This window comes from Lotus japonicus, chromosome 1 (genome assembly GCF_012489685.1).
Source record: "Lotus japonicus ecotype B-129 chromosome 1, LjGifu_v1.2".
NCBI lineage: Eukaryota > Viridiplantae > Streptophyta > Magnoliopsida > Fabales > Fabaceae > Lotus > Lotus japonicus.
In genome coordinates, this window is record NC_080041.1 from 59,308,142 (window position 1) to 59,332,461 (window position 24,320).

The following is a 24,320-nucleotide window of genomic DNA, read 5'->3' on the forward strand; positions in this document are numbered from 1 at the left end:
ACTAACAATACACTGACTTAGCTATCACTAAGATTCACTCTCTTTGTCTTCTCTAAGATCCGACCAACCTTGGTCTCCTAAAGGAAAATCAAACAAACGGTTTGAAGGTTTGGGTTTACAAAGAAATGCTTCTAGGAAAGCTAATAGTAAACACACTTAATACAAAGTGAAGAAAGAATGCTTTTAGGGAGAATTTGATTTCGCGTGAGCTTCTACAAAGTTTCTTCCAAAAAGCATCTTTCATCTTCAGCCTCTTTATATACTCCAAGGAATTAGGTTTGGAAGTTTGCATGGAATGCTACCGTTGGAGGGCAGATCTGGGTTTTCCAAGTTCTGCTGTGGCTGAATCAGTTAGGTAAGGTCGTAAGGAATGGTACAATTGCTTTTGTACTTTGGATAGCGACATGACCTTTATCCTTGTTGACTTCTGATCAGAGTGATGCTTCATCTTGGAACTTGTGAAGCTTGGTGATCAGAATCAGAGGGAAGCTTGGATCCTCTGACCTTTGTACCTTCTGTTTTTGAACTCAGAGGAGAAGTACTTGGTCTTCAGAGCCAGCTTACTCTTTGGACTTCAGAATCTTCACTACTCACCTTCTGGACTTTCAGAGATTCTGGACCTTCAGAGCTTCTGATCCTTCAGAGCTTCTAGTGAGCTGAATCCATATCAGAGCTTTATGATCTTCAGATCTTTTGAAGCTTGATCTACTGTTCAGATTGAACATAGTACGTGCGAAAGCGTTGTGTAGGTTACTCTTGAAGTAAAGTGCTTCTGATTTATGTGTAATAAGATCAGAGTCAGAGCCTGTCAAGTGAACACTCAGAAAACACGTTAGAGTATCATAATTGTTCATACTTAATAGTTAACTTGTAATCATCAAAACATAGAGTTGTCCTACATGATCAAAACTTGATCTTACAACTACCTCCCTTATACTCGCCTCTTCTCTTGTTTATGGCAGTAAGTCTAGGCTTGCCACCATATTTTGCTCATTATTGATTTCATCCATTTTCGCCACCCTCCATGTATAATTTTCTATTTCAACAGGCACCATGGCTTCAACTCCATATATGTCAGCCTAAATGGAGCCTCTTTCGTGATCAGAATCAGAGGGAATAAGTAAGCATAAGCTAATATGAACAATATATGAAAATAAGTTTAAAACAGCTTATAGGTAGATCATAATTTATTTGCATAAGTTCTTTCAGAGACTTGTATAAGCAGTTATGCTATAAGATAAGTTCAAATACGCTCTTTTATGTGTTTAGGCTATAAGATAAGCTGCAATAAGCTACTCTATTGATGGTACCAAAATAAAAAAGATAGCTATTAAAGAAGTTCATAAGTTGAAATTTTTTGAGGAACATGTTGCTTTAGTTGATGTTTGAAGTTATTTCCCTTGCAGTGGTACCCACTGAATTTTATAATCGGGTGCTCATTCCTGATTTTCCTTTTAATGGCCAGATTTATTGTAAGTAATGAAATTTCTGCATCCACATTCCACTACTATATTACCTCTGCTTCATTTGAGTTTCTTAATTATAATAAAGGCATGTTTCATTTCAGGGCAGAAGAAACAAAAAGCTTTTCTGGTTGGCTCCGATTGCTCCTCTTATATCATTTGTATTATCTACTTTTATTGTGTATATTTCAAGAGCTGATGAGAAAGGGGTGAATATAATAAAGCATGTAAAAAAAGGCCTGAATCCAAGTTCCACTCACCAATTACAATTGCATGGTCAACATGTTGGAGAAACTGCTAAAATTGGATTGATTTGTGCTGTCATTGCTCTCACTGTATGTCAATTAATTAATTAATTTCCATACTTTTATTCAAATGGTTATGTCATTTTCTCAACTCTAAGTTCTTTTTCCTTAATGGAAATATCAACTTTCTGTTCAGGAAGCAATTGCTGTTGGTCGATCTTTTGCTTCCATCAAGGGGTACCATCTTGATGGGAACAAAGAAATGCTGGCCATGGGGTGTATGAACATTGCAGGATCCTTCACTTCTTGCTATGTGGCAACCGGTAAGTTTATAAATTGTTTTTACTAGCAATTGGACAAATAATTAATCTGAAACTAAAACAAGCATCATGCACATGTGGCTGAATTTTTTTAAGAAAAATAATATGGTTATATAACAATAACTTAGCATGTGAACAAAGTCGGTTTAGATCGTATAAGTCTATTTTTGATAGTCTTATTGTATTGATAATCCTCCAATAGCCCTATCCTGATATGAATGTTCTTGATTTAGACAAAGATTAGGTGAAAATAAGTATATTTAGTATAGATATAGGTGCAATCTTTTTTAGCCTCCTAAACTACTATTCTCATTTAATTGGATAATTAAAGTGAGAAAAGTCAATAAGCTTAAGTCAAAAAGAAGAAGAAAAAAAAGGTTGAACTCCTTTATGAAAAAGTAAGGAATATAACTAAAACATGACAAACATAATAACATGACTCCTTTAGTATACATGTATACATGTTGATTGAACCACTGTAACAGTCAAATAAGTTGATCTTTTATGCACCAAAGCAGAAATTTGCATATGGTTGCATAATCGGTACCAATTTTTTGTTGATAGTTTCATGCTTAAAACGTGCAGGTTCATTCTCAAGAACTGCAGTCAACTTCAGTGCTGGATGTAAAACATCAGTATCAAACATTGTAATGGCAGTTACTGTGCTTCTGTGCCTGGAACTGTTTACAAAGCTCTTATACTACACTCCTCTGGCCATACTCGCTGCAATAATCCTCTCAGCACTTCCTGGATTAATTGACATACCTGAAGCTTGCTATATCTGGAAGGTTGACAAATTAGATTTCCTCGCTTGCATCGGTGCTTTCCTTGGAGTCTTGTTTGTATCAGTAGAAATTGGCCTTCTTATTGCAGTAAGTACAATCATTTCAATAATTAATTATACACTGCATGATTAAACGTTATATAATATTGCAATGTCAGTGTAAACAAATTTTACACAAGCATTCAATTTAATTCCGCCACATCATAAAGAATATCTTTATTTTAATTAAAACTTTAAATGAAAATTATTATTTTTCCTATGTGACATGTTGTTTTCCTCTTCAATTTTTCACATTTTGGTGGCAGCCTAAAATCGCTTGAAATGTGTTTAAACCCCTCTTAAATTGACTAAAATTAGATAAAATATTCATTTTTATCATAACAAAAAACCTATAAATTTATTATATTTCTAAGTTCTGGTTCACTCGACACCTTCTCTCTTTTCATCTCTCTGTTTCTCCTAAACGAAAGATACCCTTAATCTAGTTGCAAATTTATTCAATAAAGTTGATGGGCAGATAGTGCAGAATGGTATTTGTCTTTTTTCCCCAACTTGTTTGGATTCAAATCATGCACTCAAGTTTATACCCCTATCTCTTATCTAGTTGAGTCCTGTGAAAGTATAGTGGGTGGAGAATAGACTTGAATGACTCACATGAACTGTGGGTTTTGTGAAAGATAATTGATGGGCAGTGGGCGGATCCAGGACCCTGGGGTCAGGGGTTCAAATTTTTCAAATGAAATACATCGATAAAAATATAATTAAAAACAATTAGAATATGTTTATACATGAGAAATTATATAAGTCATAGTTATACAAATAGGTGGGTCTTTGGTGCAAATAGGTGCAAAACTTAATCTATTAGTATAATTTAAAATTTTCAGGGATTAGAAAAAAAATTATATAAGAAATTAAGTGCGATTTTTTTGGTTCAGGGGGTTCAGACCACAACATAGGTCCGCCCCTGTTGATGGGTTCCCATATCAATGTCTTAAGTTGACTTATATAACACTGTCTTCTTGCTTGGTATTGCCCTACTTGTCGGGCTTCCTGTTAGCATGGATTCCGGCCCTCAAATTTGGCCTGATATTCACAGTATAAATTCAAAGTTCAAAATTGTGACAGAAAATGTGGGTTGAGTGGAGGGTAACATAAACTAAATTAAGTGTAAGCATATTGTAAGAGCTCGTTTGACATGTTGTAATATAAAGACAGATAGTTAATAGTATTAGGGTTGATGTAATTAGACCGGATAAAAATTTAATATTATATAACGTTTAATCATGTAGTGTATAATTTATCATATCACTTAAATTGATACAATTATATATTTGAGGGAGGGTGTAGTGGTGATTGAGAATAGTGGTTTTGAGGGAGGGTGTGGTGGTGATTGAGAATACTGGTCAAGATGGTGGTGGAGAGTGTTGGTAGAGGTGCACTACTACAGAAAAAGGCTTATTGCTACAGTTAAACCTGCCCTTTTGCCATGGTTCAACGGTGACAATAACTCAATTGCCACGGTTGAACGTTGAACCGTGACAATTGATTCGTTGTTGCCACGGTTGGAAAAGGGAAATCGTGGCAATATGTGGCCTCTGTTGCCACGGTTCTGGGAGGAACCGTGGCAAGATGGCCTCTATTGCCACAGTTAGGGAGGAACTGTGGCAATATGTGCCTCTATTTTGGCAATATGTTGTATACAAAATACAATGCCCTTTGGGGGCGGTGGAAGGTGGCAGTAGTGGGGTGACAGTGGTGGCGATGGTGGTGATGGAGGGGTGGTGGCGTTTCTTATTATGGTGGCGGTGGCGGTAGTGGTGGCGGCAATGTTGTAAGGCTGTGATGACAACATTGGTTGTGGCAAAAAGTGATAGTGGCGACTGGTGGTGAAGGTGGCGAATGGTGGTGGTTGTAGTGGTAGTTGTGGTGGTGATAGAGGGATGATAGTGGTGGAGGTGGTGGTGAGTGTGGTGGTGGCGCTGACAACGGTGGTGGTTATAGTAGTGTTGTAGGACGAAGATGGCGGTGGTGGCGATGGCGGCAACGACGGTGGGGTAATGGTGGGAGTGGTTATGGCAATGGCAGCAGTAGCGGTGGTGGCAGTGATGGATGGTGGTTGTGGTTGTGGTAACAAATTAAATAATTTCAAATAGTTTATACGTCACATATATATAGTGAATAAAACAATCCATCATTTTAATTTATAATGGTGGTATGATCGATAAGACTATATAGAACAATGTTAAGTGCTAAATGATGAATAAACTCATAATGTACTATATATTCTATGATGGCTAATGCCTAATATAGTCTATGAAACAAGCCTAGTATTCCTTAAAGCCAAGAGCTTTCCTTGTATTGGATTCATCATCCCCTCAACGTAAATATTTTTAACAACGGAAAAAAATGAAACTCAGCAATCAAACTACCAACATTTGATCAGTTAAACAATTTTTTAAAATGTTGATTAATTCATTCATTCATTTTTATTATTTGATATATTTTTTTAGAAAGCAAGAATATGTATTAGATAACAGCTTTGGAAACAAAGCACAAGAGAATACAAAGGGAAATAAAGTGACAACAACAACAAAACTAATCACCTAAAAACAAAGATCAACCTCCTAAACTAAAAGATCAAAAGCCAGATCAAGGCAACCAAAACGACCACACAAAGAGAACCAGACAAAAGACCAAAAAATAACTGGACAACCGCTCAACACTACCTTAACCTGCGAGCTCTAAAATGAGCAGCTAAGCCTTGGAGAGCTTTCTCATCCGAGCAATGATATGTCAAACCTAATCGTTCCCCATGATCAAAGCTCGTCCAGCCCTGGTCATTGCACCCGAAGGTCCTTTGGGATTCAAAAAGCACCAATTAGTTACCGGGTTCCTCCACACCTAGACTTAAAGTAGAAGAATGCCCACTCTCTAGCACATTAGCCACAAGCTCCTCCTTCATGGAACTCACACGGGGATGAGGCGTCGCGACTAAGGGTCAGCAACCGGCCCCTAACAACCCCTTCTCCCAATTCAACGAGAACTACACAAGTTCTAAGCCCAGCCTAAATCTTCTTGGGCAGTCCTCTCCTTTTGAGTGAACTGGTAGCCCTGGAAACATCCTCTCGAGGGCCAAAAACCCCACCTCAAGACCCAACAACAATACAACAACCAGCAGCAGCAGAGGAGAGGCTTGGTTGCACACCCACTACTCCAAAAGGCAAAAGACGGAAAGGAATTACATCCTCCAAGATGGGGCAAGCAGCCAACTGCACCTAGAAACAAAGAGAAGAAGCCACCAGAAACGAAGAAGAAATAGAACAGGGAGGAAAGAAAGTAATTCTGACAATTTAAACTATATTTGGATATCAGTTGACATTTACGCAAACAAAAATTTTCACTCATTTCGAGACAAACAAATCAATAGAGCTTTTTTTATGAATTTTGATAAAAGTCAATTCATATTACACCTACACTCAAAAGTATCCCATCCACACACTCAAAAACCACACTTGAATGAATTTTGCGTGCTTAAGGAGCACAGATAAAATCGAGGAAGCATAAAGTCTTTGGGGTATTGATGGAGATTCCGATTGTATACCATTACCAACCACAAAGAACATATATGAAAAAATAACATCCCAAAATACATTTTATTTACTTTTTTGTTTTTAATGTGTTATTTTTTGTTTTCATAATTTATAACTAGTATTTTTTTTTGGTTACATGAGAATAAAATTTATAACTAGCCTTTTAAAAGACTTACAATCAAGTATTATTTATAATTGAGATATTTGTTTTGCAGGTGTCAATTTCCTTTGCAAAGATACTAATAAATTCTATAAGACCTGGGATAGAAGTTCTAGGTAGAATTCCAAGAACAGAAGCCTACAACGATGTTAGTCAATTTCCCATGGCCATAAGCACTCCAGGCATCTTGGTGATTCGCATAAGCTCTGGCTCACTCTGCTTTGCAAATGCTAATGTTGTCATAGAAAGGCAAGCACTTTACAGTTTACACAATTATTTAGAGACATTATATTTAATTCAATAATGACCAAACTTTTTTTAATCAAAATTATTCAAATGTTCCAGAATATTGAAATGGGTCACTGAAGAAGAAGACAAGCTTATTGAAGAAACTGCAAGGGGAAGTGTCAAAGCTGTGATAATTGAAATGACCAGTGAGTCCCACATTGCTAATCACAAAAAATTCCTGCAATTTCAGCTTAATTGATCTTCTGGTCAAGTAATATGCTTATTTATAGATTTTAGTTCCCTTAAGTTTAATTAAAGAACACTCAGTAAACACCGTTAACTTTTGAATAGAAAGTTAACAATGAATCGTAACTGCTTAATTAAAAATAGAGGACTAAAACTAATAAATTAAAACTGGAGGGACTAAAATAAAAAAGTATTACTTAGTAGGGACAAAAATGAAATTAAGTCTACAATTTATTTTAACCATATGACTGTTTGACCTGATTCAATTCTATTTGATAGACCTCATGAATGTTGATACTTCCGGAATTATAGCGTTGGAGGAACTTCATAAGAGTTTGCATTCGCGTGGAGTTCAAGTGAGACTTTCATTCATGTGATTAATTTTCTTTTTGTGTTTAGATTTTCATTACATTCACCTTAAGTACGTCGCACATGAATTTTAGTTAATTTGAAGAACTTTTAGTCCTTATGAACGGAAGTTCCAGTACACTATTAAACAATTTAACTTAAAGTAACGATTTTATTTTATATATTGTTATGTTCTTTATTTGCAGTTGGCAATAGTGAACCCGAGGTGGCTAGTAATTCACAAGCTTAAACTGGCACACTTCGTGGATAAAATTGGAAAAGAATGGATTTTCCTTACTGTGGCTGAAGCCGTGGATGGATGTGTGTCTTCTAAATTCGCTGACACGTGATGTCACGTGTGAAGGCTATGATGAGTCGTTGACTCGTGTTGAACAACTCGTGTCGTTCGCACGCAGTGTGAAATGGTTGATGATATGCAATAATGTGGTTAATCTTATGTATTATATATATGGTTACTATGATAAAAGAAAACTAATCAGGTGGTAAATTATGACACTACTACATCAAAAAGGAATAGGTATCGGTTCATGAGCAGTATATTGAGTTTATTTGATCAACATACTATATGGTTAATCATATATTAAAATGTGGTTAATAAGATGTTATATATGATTACCATGATAAAAGTAAACTTATTTGGTGAATTAAAGAAGAATGCAAACAACTAAGTCATAATGTGGTTAATTACACTCATTATCACGAGGTTAACAATCTTGGCAATATTCACCAAGTTATTAGTGTACTCAGAGGCGGAGCCAAGATTTTTGTGGAGCCTGGGGAAATTTAAGCCTAAGCCTGACTGTCCACACCTGACGTCTTACTCAAGAACTGTCTCTGCAATTTCAGGAATACTTGAACGAGTAACCATGCACATTTGTCACGGGCTTAGGACCTGAAGAGATCTTCTTGCTTGAATCTTGAGACATTGTGACGAGAAGAACAATTTGAAAACGCACAACACAATCTCACTTAGGAACAAGGCAGAGAGATTTTACGAAATCAAAAGATATAGCCGTTGTGAGGAGTTGTATGGAACCTTGGTGGGTAGTTATAGGGGATGTTACCAAGACAAACGTGAGATCCCTGATTACGCGTGCCACACAAGTAATGGTTATAAAAATATAGTCGTTGGCACCCTTTAACTTCGCTAATTGTTATAATTCCTCAAATAGACAAATCCTCAATAATCCCCTTAATTTCTCAAATTGCACTGCATCAAGAGCTTTGGTAAAGATATCTGCCAGTTGATTTTCAGTCCCCACATGCTCTAAATTCACAATTCCATCCTCAACCAGTTCACGAAAGAAATGATGCTTGATATCAATGTGCTTTGTTCTACTATGGTGAATAGGATTCTTGGATATATTAATAGCACTCAGATTATCACAATACAATGTCAGGACATCCTGTAGGACATTGTAGTCTTTCAAAATTTGTTTCATCCAGATTAGCTGTGTGCAACTACTTCCTGCAGCTATGTATTCAGCCTCTGCCGTGGACAATGACACACTGTTTTGCTTCTTGCTAAACCACAAATAAGATTGCTACCAAGAAAGAAACAACCTCCAAATGTGCTCTTTCTATCGTCAGCACTACAAGCTCAATCAGCACCACAATAGCCTATCAACATAGAGTTTGGATCATGTGAGTAGAGGATTTCATAGTCACTATTTCCATTTACATACTTGATGATCCGTTTAACTTGCACAAGATGGCTAGCTTTTGGTTCAGCTTGGTACCTAGCACAAAAACCAACCGCAAAAGTGATATATGGCCTACTTGTAGTAAGATATAGAAGACTATCAATCATTCTCCTATAAAGACTCTGATCAACACTAACTCCTTTCTCATCCCTAGTCAACTTGATGTGAGTAGCAGCTGGAGTCCTCTTATGACTAGCATTTTCTAAGCCAAACATTTTGAAAATGCTCCTAGCATATTTGCTTTGAGATATGAAGATGGTGTTTTCCATTTGCTTGACTTGTCCAAGGAAATACGTTAGTTCTCCTACCAAACTCATTTCGAACTCAAATTTCATCTATTCTACAAAATGTTCCACCATCTGCCTCGACATTCCTCCAAGCACAATGTCGTCAACATATATCTGAGCAATCATAAGGTCTTTACCAGTTTTCTTCACAAATAGAGTCTTGTCAATCCCTCATTTTCTATAGTCATGACTAATCAAGAATTGTGTAAGCCTCTCATACCATGCTCTAGGAGCTTGCTTCAAACCATAAAGAGCTTTCTTCATGTTGTAAACATGATCAGGATGACTTGGATCCACGAACCCCTTAGGTTGTTCTACATAAACTTCTTCATTCAAGTAACCATTCAGAAAAGCACTCTTCACATCCATCTGAAATAGTCTAAACTTGAGCAAGTATGTCACTCCAAGTAACAGTCTGATAGATTCAAGGCGAGCGCTACAGGAGCAAATGCTTCATCAAAATCAATTCCCTCAATTTGTGTATAGCTTTGAGCAACCCAGAGAGTTATGTGCCTTGTCATAGTTCCACTATCATCTTATTTGTTCTTGAAGATCCATGTAAGACCCGAAAAAAATTAAGCGTTTAATTAAATAGTTATTTATCGGCTTAGGAGCGATAAGCGTTGTTAAGCTTAAGTTGATGTGGTTATTTTACTTTGCGTGTTTAATGTTTATATAAAATGATTGTATTATTAAGATAATCATTATTATTAGTTTATTAAATAAATTAAAGAAAAGTAAAGGAAAATAATAGTCACGTTAGTGACTGAGAGATGGGAGATGAATATGATTTTGAATAATATATAGACTATGATTTAAATTAACACTTGTTTCTTGATCACTTGAACTACTTAAAGTGATCTTAAATTATATCATAGAGTCTCTAATATTTTTTTTGGATAATGATTCATCTTCCTAATATTTTTTCTATGACTCTATGAGTTAAATTCTACACTACCAAAATTATCTCATTACATATATATTCACCTTCATCACTAGTATATAGCTTCAGATTTTTCCAATCTTTTCTCCTGCGTGGCAGAGAACTACGTTCTCTTAATGTCATTAAGCATGACACTTCATTTCAAGTGCTGAATCATTTACCTATCTCTTGACAACACATAGCCTACAATCTATCACCACTTAACACGTCAAACCTAGGGCCCTCAAAATCCAGCACCTCACAATTCCTCTTTCCGTCGTAGATACCCATCTATTGGGGTTCCTTCACCATGCAGTTCCATTAATTTATTGTCTTTTTGAAGCCTATAAAAGGAAAGACATGTAGTGAACTCCTATATTAATTCATCATCAGTGCAAGAATTGTTTCTCTCTATCACTTTGTTTACGTTACCCTCTCTAAGCCAAACATTTATCTACTGTCTCTCAAACATTATACAATGGCAGCCCCATTCTTTTTCCCATAACCCATATCACGAGATGAATAACTACAAATGGAGCTTCAGCCCTGACCTCACCTCCATCTTATTTTGTGGCACAAGAATTGTTTTGAGGCTTCAGAACTGAAGGGAAGCAAGTCAGTACAAGGAACAAGGACGTGAGCGGATCAGTGTCACAACTTTGAAAGGAAAGCGGCAAAGGTGAGGGCACTTCGCTTCGGCTATTATATTGTTTGAAAATATGTGCTATATAATTGTCGTAAAGGCAACTCACCTAGCTACCTAACTATAGGCTAAACGTGGACTTGTCAGCGATGCTAATTGATTGTTGATTGATTTATGATATAATATGTTTTCTGAATATGATAATAGTGATGCTGATATGGCTGTTGAACATATGTTGTGAATCGTCACTATGATCTATGATCGGAGCGATGTGATAAGTGTTGAGTAGAATTAGACAGAGGGTCTAAACTACTGTTGTTGATACGGATCGAAACCTTGGTTACCTTGGGGTGATAGGGATCTTTTGGAAATGATAGACTTTTGGAAAATAACATAAGATTTAAAGTTTGAAAGAAAGACTTCATAATGCACTAAGTCAAAGAGTTAACACTTTCATAATCTAAAGATAACCTTTTGTATGAAAAGAATTAGGATGCAGGATAGGGTTTTGGAAATGGGAGCGGTCGACGATCCAAGAACTGTTAAGCATTTGATTCTGAAATACGGACATCTAGTAGGGTGGACCGTCGTGACTGGTGGGTCACGAAAGTGCAGATGGCACTTGTTGCTCATGAGAGTAACTGAATCATGATACCTTCGGGTGCGGGTAGAGACTGAGACTGTTAGTTAGAGACTTATCGTGGGAGGACGATTCATTGTTTGACTAATCATAATGCATCCATGCATTCATAGTTGAAGAAGTGCCGAGTGTACTTCAAGGCATAGCAAGCAGAAATGGTTAAACCAGGAGGGTTAGGACCGTCTTGACTATGGCCGAGGAGAGTAAGCGACACCCGAGCAGAAATGGTTAAACACGAGGCCTGTGTTAGGACCGCTCGAGGTGCCCAGCCTAAGTGGCAAAACAGTATGCGACAGAGTGTTGGCCAACCCAGATTGTGGAGCTGAGTGCAGCAGTGCGTTGACAGTGGGTCAACCCCAATCGGGGAGTCGCGTTTTGTCCCGTCAATCCCGAGTGGATTTGGCGTTTTCCGGATGTGTCGCATGCATTGCACGAGCACACCATGCATTGATTTGCACCTCTTTGTGATGATAAAGATTAATAATAATATGATGTGTTATAGGACAAGATATGATTTATACAACAATAAATTATTATTCACATGTTCTATATATATATCGTCTTGATGTCATATGATTTGAGATATGGCCTCATGTGAACTAGTTGATTTTTTATGAGTGTTGAGGGGGTTGTCATGGGTGACCCTCATAGTTTACGTGAGTCACGTGATCGATAGATCTACGTGAGTACGCGTGAAACGTATAAATATGTGATTGTGTGTATACTGTGTGACCTACTATTATGTATATATACCTATATTCTGGAAGTTGACCCTCGCACGCCATTGTATGTATTGCTTGTGTTTGGGCGGCCGGCGACTGCCAGGTGATGGACGACGGCCAGATCAAGTACCATGCTTTTGGGGAAGTCGCAGTGGTGCTGCTGATGAAGAGGTACCATAATGATGTGATAAGGTGTCATGCTTTTGTATCAGCTCGGTGAAGCGCATCGTAAGTCGTTCGCGGGATGGACTACATGTCTGCTGATGCCAGAACCTTGTTGCAGATCTTATCCGAGATCGATTGTTCGACTGTCGAGGAAAATCCTTCCGAGGATGAGTAGAGTCTTGAGCCTTTTGGGTAGAAAGCTTACCGTTATTGGTTGAAGCTTGCAGGATGATCATATGAGTTTGTATTCTTTTGGGTTTTAGAGGAAGGGTAGGTTCCGATGTTTTGCTATTTTGTGTTTTACCTAGTGCGGAGATCACAAGGAACTTGTCGGGCATAAGAAGTCTTTTGATTTTTCTTTTGAAAACTTATTTGTACACATATTTATGGATATAATGATATCTATTATTAGGTAATTACTATGCATTATCTAGAGCATGTTTTGGAAAAAATATACTTGCATTTTTGGAACCTTGAAAGTTTAGTCGGCATATTTAGTTTTTGAAAATGTTACTAAAGTGACCCTCGAGAAATCGGGGTGTTACCAAACTATGAGGGTCACCCATGACAACCCCCTCAACACTCATAACAAATCAACTAGTTCACATGAGGCCATATCCCAAATCATATGACATCAAGACGATATATATATAGAACATGTGAATAATAATTTATTGCTGTATAAATCATATCTTGTCCTATAACACATCATATTATTATTAATCTTTATCATCACAAAGAGGTGCAAGTCAATGCATGGTGTGCTCGTGCAATGCATGCGACACATCCGGAAAACGTCAAATCCACTCGGGATTGACGGGACAAAACGCGACTCCTCGATTGGGGTTGACCCACTGTCAACGCACTGCTGCACTCAGCTCCACAATCTGGGTTGGCCAACACTCTGTCGCATACTGTTTTGCCACTTAGGCTGGGCACCTCGAGCGGTCCTAACACAGGCCTCGTGTTTAACCATTTCTGCTCGGGTGTCGCTTACTCTCCTCGGCCATAGTCAAGACGGTCCTAACCCTCCTGGTTTAACCATTTCTGCTTGCTATGCCTTGAAGTACACTCGGCACTTCTTCAACTATGAATGCATGGATGCATTATGATTAGTCAAACAATGAATCGTCCTCCCACGATAAGTCTCTAACTAACAGTCTCAGTCTCTTCCCGCACCCGAAGGTATCATGATTCAGTTACTCTCATGAGCAACAAGTGCCATCTGCACTTTCGTGACCCACCAGTCACGACGGTCCACCCTACTAGATGTCCGTATTTCAGAATCAAATGCTTAACAGTTCTTGGATCGTCGACCGCTCCCATTTCCAAAACCCTATCCTGCATCCTAATTCTTTTCATACAAAAGGTTATCTTTAGATTATGAAAGTGTTAACGCTTTGACTTAGTGCATTATGAAGTCTTTCTTTCAAACTTTAAATCTTATGTTATTTTCCAAAAGTCTATCATTTCCAAAAGATCCCTATCACCCCAAGGTAACCAAGGTTTCGATCCGTATCAACAACAGTAGTTTAGACCCTCTGTCTAATTCTACTCAACACTTATCACATCGCTCCGATCATAGATCATAGTGACGATTCACAACATATGTTCAACAGCCATATCAGCATCACTATTATCATATTCAGAAAACATATTATATCATAAATCAATCAACAATCAATTAGCATCGCCGACAAGTCCACGTTTAGCCTATAGTTAGGTAGCTAGGTGAGTTGCCTTTACGACAATTATATAGCACATATTTTCAAACAATATAATAGCCGAAGCGAAGTGCCCTCACCTTTGCCGCTTTCCTTTCAAAGTTGTGACACTGATCCGCTCACGTCCTTGTTCCTTGTACTGACTTGCTTCCCTTCAGTTCTGAAGCCTCAAAACAATTCTTGTGCCACAAAATAAGATGGAGGTGAGGTCAGGGCTGAAGCTCCATTTGTAGTTATTCATCTCGTGATATGGGTTATGGGAAAAAGAATGGGGCTGCCATTGTATAATGTTTGAGAGACAGTAGATAAATGTTTGGCTTAGAGAGGGTAACGTAAACAAAGTGATAGAGAGAAACAATTCTTGCACTGATGATGAATTAATATAGGAGTTCACTACATGTCTTTCCTTTTATAGGCTTCAAAAAGACAATAAATTAATGGAACTGCATGGTGAAGGAACCCCAATAGATGGGTATCTACGACGGAAAGAGGAATTGTGAGGTGCTGGATTTTGAGGGCCCTAGGTTTGACGTGTTAAGTGGTGATAGATTGTAGGCTATGTGTTGTCAAGAGATAGGTAAATGATTCAGCACTTGAAATGAAGTGTCATGCTTAATGACATTAAGAGAACGTAGTTCTCTGCCACGCAGGAGAAAAGATTGGAAAAATCTGAAGCTATATACTAGTGATGAAGGTGAATATATATGTAATGAGATAATTTTGGTAGTGTAGAATTTAACTCATAGAGTCATAGAAAAAATATTAGGAAGATGAATCATTATCCAAAAAAAATATTAGAGACTCTATGATATAATTTAAGATCACTTTAAGTAGTTCAAGTGATCAAGAAACAAGTGTTAATTTAAATCATAGTCTATATATTATTCAAAATCATATTCATCTCCCATCTCTCAGTCACTAACGTGACTATTATTTTCCTTTACTTTTCTTTAATTTATTTAATAAACTAATAATAATGATTATCTTAATAATACAATCATTTTATATAAACATTAAACACGCAAAGTAAAATAACCACATCAACTTAAGCTTAACAACGCTTATCGCTCCTAAGCCGATAAATAACTATTTAATTAAACGCTTAATTTTTTCGGGTCTTACATTACTACCCCCTTAAAAGGGAGTTTCGCCCTCGAAACTCGTAGTCAGAGAAAGTTCGCGGATATCATCCCCTCACATTATCTTCTAACTTACTAGTAGCGTCAGCACACATCCTAAAACCTGGGAGAGTCACAACAAGTTCACATCAAAGATAAATACAAGACAAAATTATCACTCAGATCTCTAGCAATCATCTTCAATTAAACTTAGATATCACGCTCATGCTAGTGCTCTAGGCACCATGATCCAAATCATAACTCAGACGCCTACATAATCGACCTCGTAGGTATCGTCAGACTCTCACATCAACAACTCAACCATGAAACATACATCCATTTATCATCATGCTAATATTATTCAAATCTCATCAGATGGCTTCTTCTGCCAACAATCTCACTTCAACATCAATCGATTAACAACTTATAAGCAGATCGTTATCTTAAAATCTAACAATCCGTCAACGTCATCTCCTTTCCAGAACCATCTTTATCCACAAAATTAACCTTCAACTTATTCACAAATCAATTCACTTATAACACATAATACTTCGATTACAACTCTTCCACTCTATTCCTCCAATCAAACATGCACTCTCATTTCAAATCCTATACGCTTATCCTCAAACTGAAGTTAACTTACGAGGGACATCTCAAGTCTCGTGTACCTTAAATCAAGTAGTGCACCTACATAACCCTAGTACCACAAATCTTACGCCTCGTAGATCACATTCACTAACTCTTATAATGGAATCTATAAACCATAATTAGAACTCCAAAACCACACATCTAAGGATCATGTACATATCCTAAGACTTATAATTAGTTTAATCCATCTTCTAATGATTCACCCTCGTGAGTAATAAATCTATATGACATTGTCCCTCTAAACACGTGATAGCTTATCGCATCTTAGGTCAATCAATCGACTCTAAGATCCTTCAAAACAGTCAAACCATTTCTTAGACTTAAACTTGTTGTATGCACATTGTCACGAGCCCCTTCTTGAAACTCTATTTTTGGTTCTACAAAAGTTCCAATCTATAAATGAGTCATCAATATCTAAGGAACATGCTCAAGTCCCTGACTAACCACTTAATTGTTTTTAAGTCCTCGAACTTCCAAAGATCCAAACCTCAACCTCCTAAGATCAAGTATTATACTAAGGCATTAGACATCTCAACTCAAGAGATACGATTGAAACACTTATTCCATAGCACTGCGAAGACTTTCTAGAAGTTTCAAAACCTTTCACAATAATACTTAACTAAATCACTAGTCGAGTTAATCTAATAACTTAAGGTCTAAAACTACTACTTCAGAATAATGACTCAATTAACCACGCAATCACAAGTTAAACGCAATCTTCTTAATGGCTATGAACCATTATGATTAACTCTAGAAGTCTAGACACGCTAACATAATGCCAAGATCAACAACAGCATTTAAAACTTCAAAAGTTTTTAACTTAGATAATCAATGTTAAAACCAATTATACATATCTTTGTTAAAATAGAAAAGTGCACATCAAGAACACTTATTCCTCTCGTTTTCCTTAGTGTCCTTAGTCTCTACTAGGATACTCATCGAGGTGTTTTTACAAAAGCACGCACACAAATCTTTTCATTAAGCAATTAACACATCACCTCGCAATAGAATTCTCTCCTAATTCTCCACAACCATTTATTATAACTCAAGAACTTAACCAACTTTTCATCTTCAGATCTTAAATCTACCAAGATTCAACTCTTATCGTCACAACTACCTCTATTCTAATTCCTCAATGTTGCATCCCATCGACCAATTCACTAACCAAATTCAGACGAGGTCCATTCCCAATGATAGTTTGATCATCACTTATTCATCTAGAGTATAACTAGATATAACTCATTAAGTCTAGGACCATCGTGTAATTAGAAATCACTTCAATCCAAGGTTCCACATTTTCATTGCTAATCTCAACCCATACATGCTCCTCAACTCACTAGGTTAATCTTAACCATAAGATTCAAATTCAACTTAATAAGTCTCACCTTCAAACCTTAGCACGTTTCACCGAAATCCATATCAAAGGTTCATTCACTCTCAGATTCTAAGCAACTTGTCCATATATAACAACCTCAAGTATTCATCACAAACTAGCACTTTCTTTCTGTAACTTGATCATCCTCTAATCAATCCAATACTTAGTCTCTCGATCAAGACTTGACAAGACTTCAAGTCTTACACATTCATGACTAAATTCATAAGCTTAAAATCTAAACCTTCACCAAATATATACCTTTATTGTTCCTTCACTCTTCAACACTTTTCAAGTGAAAATTCTTTTCTTAATACTACAACTTCTTCGTAAATGAATCAAGATCCTAACATGATTTATCTCTCAAATTCGACTAACCACTATTCAAATCGGAGATGATTCTTCTCAATCTTACTATCATCAAGCAGTTACTTTTAACCTGAGATTAAATCCAACATATTCAATCTCTAACAATTCCACCTCAAAAGCTACACATCCTTAACATCTCACTCCTAAAACTCATAAGACCTTCCACTAGGATTCATTCCTTAACATCTATCTTTTCTTACAGTCATATAATAGTCGAAGACAACTTTTAGACTTAGCAAACTACTCTAAACCCTATAGAAATGCTATAGTGAAAATACAAACGATATTCAGGGGAATGTGTCTTTTACATACCCCATTTACTATCCAAAGCATAGCAATCTCTGCCTAGAGTACCACATGGCAATGCAGGCAACAAGAATAACGATTTAAGTCTTGGCGGAAATAATAACCACCAAGTCAAATCAAGCAGTTAGTGCCAAAGGTAGTAACAGCAAAAGAGAAGCATTATGCTTTAGTCAAGAAAGAAAACAAGCAATCAATAGAGTTGCTTTTCATGAGCAACCCTCAACAATGTCTTATAAGGCACACATTGTCTCCATAGGAAACAATTCAACTGAGTGGCGCAACGGAAGCGTGGTGGGCCTGTGACACCCGGGGCTGACGAGGGCGGGGAGTGATCGCCGGTGTAGTGAGGCACGGACAAGGAGCGGCTCCTGGCAGGCTTCTAGGCGGAGGGTCACAGGAATGAGCCGATTTCACACCCGAACAAGAGGTATTCCGAGACTGTATAGGGATGGACTATACAGTTGAGGAGGGCATAAAAGATTTGATTGGTACTACTCATAACAACAAGTTGCAACTTCTTTTCGGGAGCCCAACTGATAAGAACTTCATGGTTAAGTGTGCTTGCCTTGGAGCAATATCGTGATGGGTGACCTCCTGGGAAGTTTTCCCGGGAAGTGCGCGAGTGAGGACAAAGCGCACTGAAAAGACTCGTGTTGTTACCGTGAGGCCAGTCGTCAAGTCAGGATGTTACAATCCACTTGGTTCCAATGACATTCACATCATCAGATCTAGACACAAGTTCCCACACTTCATTTCTCTTGAATTGCCCTAGCTCTTCTTGCATAGCTTGTATCCAATACTCATCAGTGAGAGCTTCCTTGACATTCTTGGGTTTTATTTTAGAAATGAAACAAGCATTTGACACTACATCTTTAGACCTAATAGTCACACCTTCATCCAATCTCCCTATGATGTTTTCCTTGGGATGCATCTTCTGGGCCCTGATTGATGGTCCCTTAGAGATTGTGGAAAGTTCTTCATCAGCATCTTCTGACTTAGTGTTTGACGAAATGTCCTGGAGCTATTATCTGGAATCACATCTTCATCATCAATACACTATTTCCTTTCTTGAGGATCATCATCTATAATCACATTTATAGACTCCATCATGACTTTAGTACGAGTGTTGTAAACTCTGTAAGCTCTGCTGTTTTCTGAATATTCAAGAAATATTCCTTCTTCACTTTTAGGATCCAGCTTTCTCCTTTGTTCACGATCAGCCAAGATGTAACATTTACTTCCAAAGATATGAAAATATTTCATTGTAGGCTTCTTCCCTTTCCAGAGTTCATACTAAGTTGAAGTACTTCCAGTACGAATGGTAACACGGTTATGGATATGACAGGTTGTGTTCATTGCTTATGCCGAAAAATGATATGGTAAATCCTGGGCATGTAGCATGACTCTGGCTGATTCTTGGAGAGTTTTGTTTTTCCTTTCAACAACTCCATTCTGCTGAGGAGTAATAGGAGCTGAGAATTGATGAGTGATTCCTCCAGACGAGCAAAACTCTGCAAATTTTCTATTCTCAAATTATTTTCCATGGTCGCATCTAATTTTGACAATACCACAACTCTTTTCTCTTTGGACTCGAAGACATAGATCTCTAAAGACCTCAAAGGTCTTTGACTTTACCCTGATAAAGTCTAACCAAGTAAAGCGTGAGTAATCATCAACACAAACAAACACATACATTTTTTCCCCTAAGATTTCAACTTGCATAGGACCCATAAGTTCCATGTGGAGTAACTCAGGAACTTTTGAGGTTGTCAGATGTTGTAGCTTTTGGTGGGACGTCTTCACTTCCTTTCCTACCTGACATTCTCCACATACTTTACCTTCCTCTATCTTAAACTTAGAAATACCTCTGATTGCCTTTTCAAATATAATTTTCTTCATCCTTTTGAGATTTAGATGACCAAGCTTCTGGTGCCGAATATTGACTTCATCTTCCTTTGTGATTAAACATCGAGCAGGATGAGATACTATTTGAGAGGCCCACATATAACAGTTATCTTTTGATCGTGCTCCTTTCATCAGCATTTCCCTCTTTTCATCAAATACAACACACTCTGACTTGCTGAAAAGAACCTTCAACCCTTGATCACATAGTTGACCAATGCTAATCAAATTAGCCTTCAATTCATCAACTAGAAGCACATTGCCAAGACTAGGAGAACCTGAGTTAGTCAGTTTTCCAATCCCTTTTATCTTCCCTTTTGCTCCATCTCCAAAAGTAACATGACTGCTGGCATGATGCTTAATCTCTTCTAGATAGCTTTTGACTCCAGTCATGTGCTTAGAACACCCACTATCAAAATACCAATCCTCTCTGGCTGAAGCACATAGTGAAGTGTGAGCAATGAGAGCAGTAAGACCACTTTTAGGTTTCCATTCACCCTTGGCTTTAGTTTGTGTCCTGGGTTCATCTGTTTTAGGTTGACCCCTTGCCTTAGGGTACCCGTAAAGTTTGTAACAATAGGGCCTAATATGACCAAACCTTCCACAATGATGACACTTCCATGTTGAATTTGGATAGTTCCTCACTTGTGGATATGGATGTCTCACCCATTGCCTCGACGTCTGGTTGACCACTTGATAGCATGACTGTCTTCCTACACTCTCATATTCTTTGGACATGTTTTTGCTTCCTTTGTTAAAGGATTCATAGTTATATCCTACACTAGTCATGTCACCAGCACGTCTCCCAGCAACAAGTATCTGATCCAGTAGATTAGTACTCTTGTTCATCACATGAATAGATTTTGTCATGTTCTCCATCTTGGAAGTTAAGACACCAACTGCACTTGCTAGCTTGTCTCTTTCAGATTGAAGTTCAAAAACAAGTCTCTTATGTTGCTGACCATAAATACATGCTTCCTTTCATTTTATATACAACAATTTATAGGCTTCTGCTAGTTCTTCATCAGATATTTCCTCATCACTAACACCATCATCAGATTCAACCTTTCCTGTGAATGAAATTACAATATTTAAAGTCTCGTTCTCACTCTCCTCCTCAGATTCCTCATCAGACTAGGTAGTAATCATTCCCTTCTTCTGCTTTTTCAGAAAGGTAGGACTTTCAACCTTGATATGACCAAAACCTTCACACTCATGACATTGTATTACTTTGCCTTTGAAACCTCTGTCTTCTTCCTTTCCCTCACACTGAAAACCAGAGTTTCTGAAGTTGTCCGACCGGTTGTCCTGGACATTTGGCTTTGATCTCTTATCCAACCTCTTCAAAACCTTATTGAATTTTCTTGCAAGAAGTCCTATAACTTCTAAGATGGTTTCTCCATTTTCTTTTTCCTCCAGATTTCCATCATCATCAGTATTGGTTACAAAAGCAATGCTTTTGTTTTTCCTTTCAGGTCGATCATTCAGAGTCATTTCAAAGGTCATAAGTGACCCAATAAGCTCATCAACTTTGATACTGCTTATGTCTTGTGCCTCTTCAATAGCAGGTACTTTCATATCAAATTTCTTAGGTAGAGACCTAAGAATCTTCATTGGAAGCTTCTCCTCTGAAATTTGTTCACCTAGTGCAAAAGCAGAATTTGCTAGGTCACGTATCCTCATATGAAAATCAGTGATAGACTCATCCTTCTTCATTCTCAGATGTTCAAATTGAAGCTGAAGCAGGAAGCTTACAAACATTTTGTGGCGGTGTGAGCCCTCGTTATAATAATGAAAATAAGAAAGGTTTCATTACGCCGCAAGATGACTCACTTATTACTTATTAATATATTTTGTTGGTTAGCAATTTAACCGTAAAAGTTTTAGTGACTTAATAATACTACCTTATTCAGATAACATGCTATTTTCTAGTATAAAAAAAATGAAGTTTTTAGACTATATAAGCAAGTAATTGGAAACAGTCTAAAACTCACAATTCTTAATAATGTACGATATCAAACAAACGTTGATGAGAAAAAGACAGTAAGTCCAGGCTGTAGAACTAGGGGATAGTAGGAATAAAGGAAAGGCAGAAGGTGACCTTCTGATTGTTGGATCTGAAGCATGGAGCTTACAAACACTCAGTTGTGTAGTGGTCGCTAGTCTATATAAAAAGATTAGAAAAGTTACATTACGCCACAGTAAACTCTCGCTTATTACATATTAATATAGTTTGCTGGCTTGCAATTTACTTCTAATAGTTACAATTACTTAATAATTGCACCTTCACGAGACAACATGCTATTTCATAGATTAATTAAAAAAACATGATTTTAGACTATAGAAGCAAGTAATTGAAAACAGTCTAAAATTCACAATTCTTATTAATGTTCGATTTAAAAAAATACTTGATGAGAGCAAGACAATAAATCCAGGCTGCATTGCATGGAGAGATTAGGAATAAATTAAAAGTGGAAGGTGACCTTGTGGGTGTTGGATCCGAAGCAGAAAGCTTACAAACACTCTTTTGTGCTGTGTGTCGCTGTTTTATATAAAACAATATTCAATATGACACAGAAAATACTTGATTATTACTTATTAATATATTTTGTTGGTTAGCAATTTACTTGTAATAGTTATTGTTACTTAATAATACTACCTTCATGAGATAACATTCTATTTTCAAGTATAATAAAAAAACAAGTTTTTAGACTATAAAAGCAAGTAATTGTAAACGGTCTAAAAGTCACAATTCTTAGTTATGTACGATTTGAGAAAAAAATTGGTGAGAAAAGGACAATAAGTCCAGGTAGTAGAACTAGGAGAGATTAGGAATAAAGGAAAGGTGGAAGGTGACCTTGTGATTGTTGGAGCTGAAGTAGAAAGGTTACAAACACTCAGCTGTGGTGTGGCCGTCGTTCTACATTAAAAAAATTAGAAAGGTTTCATACGCCACTGGTAAGTCTCACCTATTATTTATTAATATATTTTGCAGATTATCACTTTACTTGTAATTTTTATAGTTACTTAATAATATCATCTTCACGAGACAACATGCTATATTCAAGATTAATAAAATTAAACATGTTTTTAGACTATAGAAGCAAGTAATTGGAAATAGTCTAAAATTCACAATTCTTATTAATGCACGATTTAAGAAAAGACTCGACGAGAACCAGAAAAATAAATCCAGGCTGTAGAACGAAGGAGTTTAGGATTAAAGGAAAAGAGAAAGCTGACCTTGCGATTGCTGGAGCTGCAGCAGGAAGCTTACAAACACTCTGTTTTGGTGTGAGCCCCATTTTAGTAAGATAAACAAGAAATTTTTCATTATGCCATAGGAAAAACTCACTTTTACTTATTAATATATTTTTCTGGTTAAAAATTTAAATGTAATAGTTATAGTTACTTCATAATTCAATCTTAACGAGATAACATTCCATTTTCTAGATTAATCAAAAAGAAAATGTTTTAATACTATAGAAGCAATTAATAGTAAACAATTTGAAATTCACAATTCCTACTAATATATGATTTAGGAAAAGACTTGATGACAGCAGGACAATATGTCTAGGCTGTAGAACTAGGGGAGATTAGGTATTAAGGAAAAGCGGAAGGTAACCTTGTCATTGTTGGAGCTGAAGCAGGAAGCTTACAAACGCTTTGTTGCGATGTGAGTCCTCGTTATAATAAGGAAAATATGAAATGTTTTATTACGCCGCAGGATGACTCACTTATTACTTATTAATATATTTTGCTGGTTAGCAATTTAACCGTAAAACTTTTAGTGACTTAATAATACTACCTTCATCAGATAACATGCTATTTTCTAGTATAATAAAAAAATGAAGTTTTTGGACTATAGAAGCAAGTACTTGGAAACAGTCTAAAATTCAGAATTCTTTATAATGTACGATATCAAACAAGAATTGATGAGAAAAGGATAATAAGTCCACGTTGTAGAACAAGGGGAGAGTAGGAATAAAGGAAAGGCGGAAGGTGACCTTGTGATTGTTGGATCTGAAGTACGGAGCATACAAACACTTAGTTGTGGCGTGAGCCCCAGTTTTATGGGAAATATCAGAAAGGTTTCATTACGCCAAAGGAAAAAATGCTTATTACTTTTTAATATATTTTGCTTGTTAGCAATTTTACTGTGATAGTTTTAGTTACTTAATAAAACTATCTTTACGAGATAACATGTTATTTTCTAGATTAAGAAAAAATAAAAATAAAGCTTATGAAAAGTAGAAGCAAGTAATTGGAAACATGTACTATTTAGAATTCTTACTAATGTATGATTTTATAAAAGACTTGATGAGAACTGGACATTAAGTCCAAGCTGTAGAACATGTGGAGATTATGAATTAAGGAAAAGCTTATAAACACTTTGT

The 24,320-nt window shown here is 36.8% G+C and overlaps 1 protein-coding gene across 1 annotated transcript; it reads left to right on the forward strand.

Moving 5' to 3' along the window:
• Positions 1–1,371: 1,371 nt before the first annotated feature.
• Positions 1,372–7,992, forward strand: LOC130733862 (low affinity sulfate transporter 3-like). Its single transcript, XM_057586146.1, has 8 exons — positions 1,372–1,472; positions 1,568–1,798; positions 1,905–2,031; positions 2,614–2,900; positions 6,618–6,811; positions 6,908–6,996; positions 7,316–7,392; positions 7,591–7,992. The coding sequence occupies exons 1-8, from the start codon at positions 1,458–1,460 to the stop codon at positions 7,732–7,734; spliced, it is 1,164 nt and encodes a 387-aa protein (XP_057442129.1). The 5' UTR covers positions 1,372–1,457; the 3' UTR covers positions 7,735–7,992.
• The last annotated feature ends 16,328 nt before the right edge of the window (positions 7,993–24,320 follow it).

What these genes read in the sequence shown, in the direction of transcription:
- LOC130733862 (XM_057586146.1), top strand. An exon ending in AAATTGGCCTTCTTATTGCA is followed by an intron (nt 2,901 to 6,617) that starts GTAAGTACAATC and finishes TTTGTTTTGCAG; the next exon opens with GTGTCAATTTCCTTTGCAAA. An exon ending in TGCATTCGCGTGGAGTTCAA is followed by an intron (nt 7,393 to 7,590) that starts GTGAGACTTTCA and finishes CTTTATTTGCAG; the next exon opens with TTGGCAATAGTGAACCCGAG.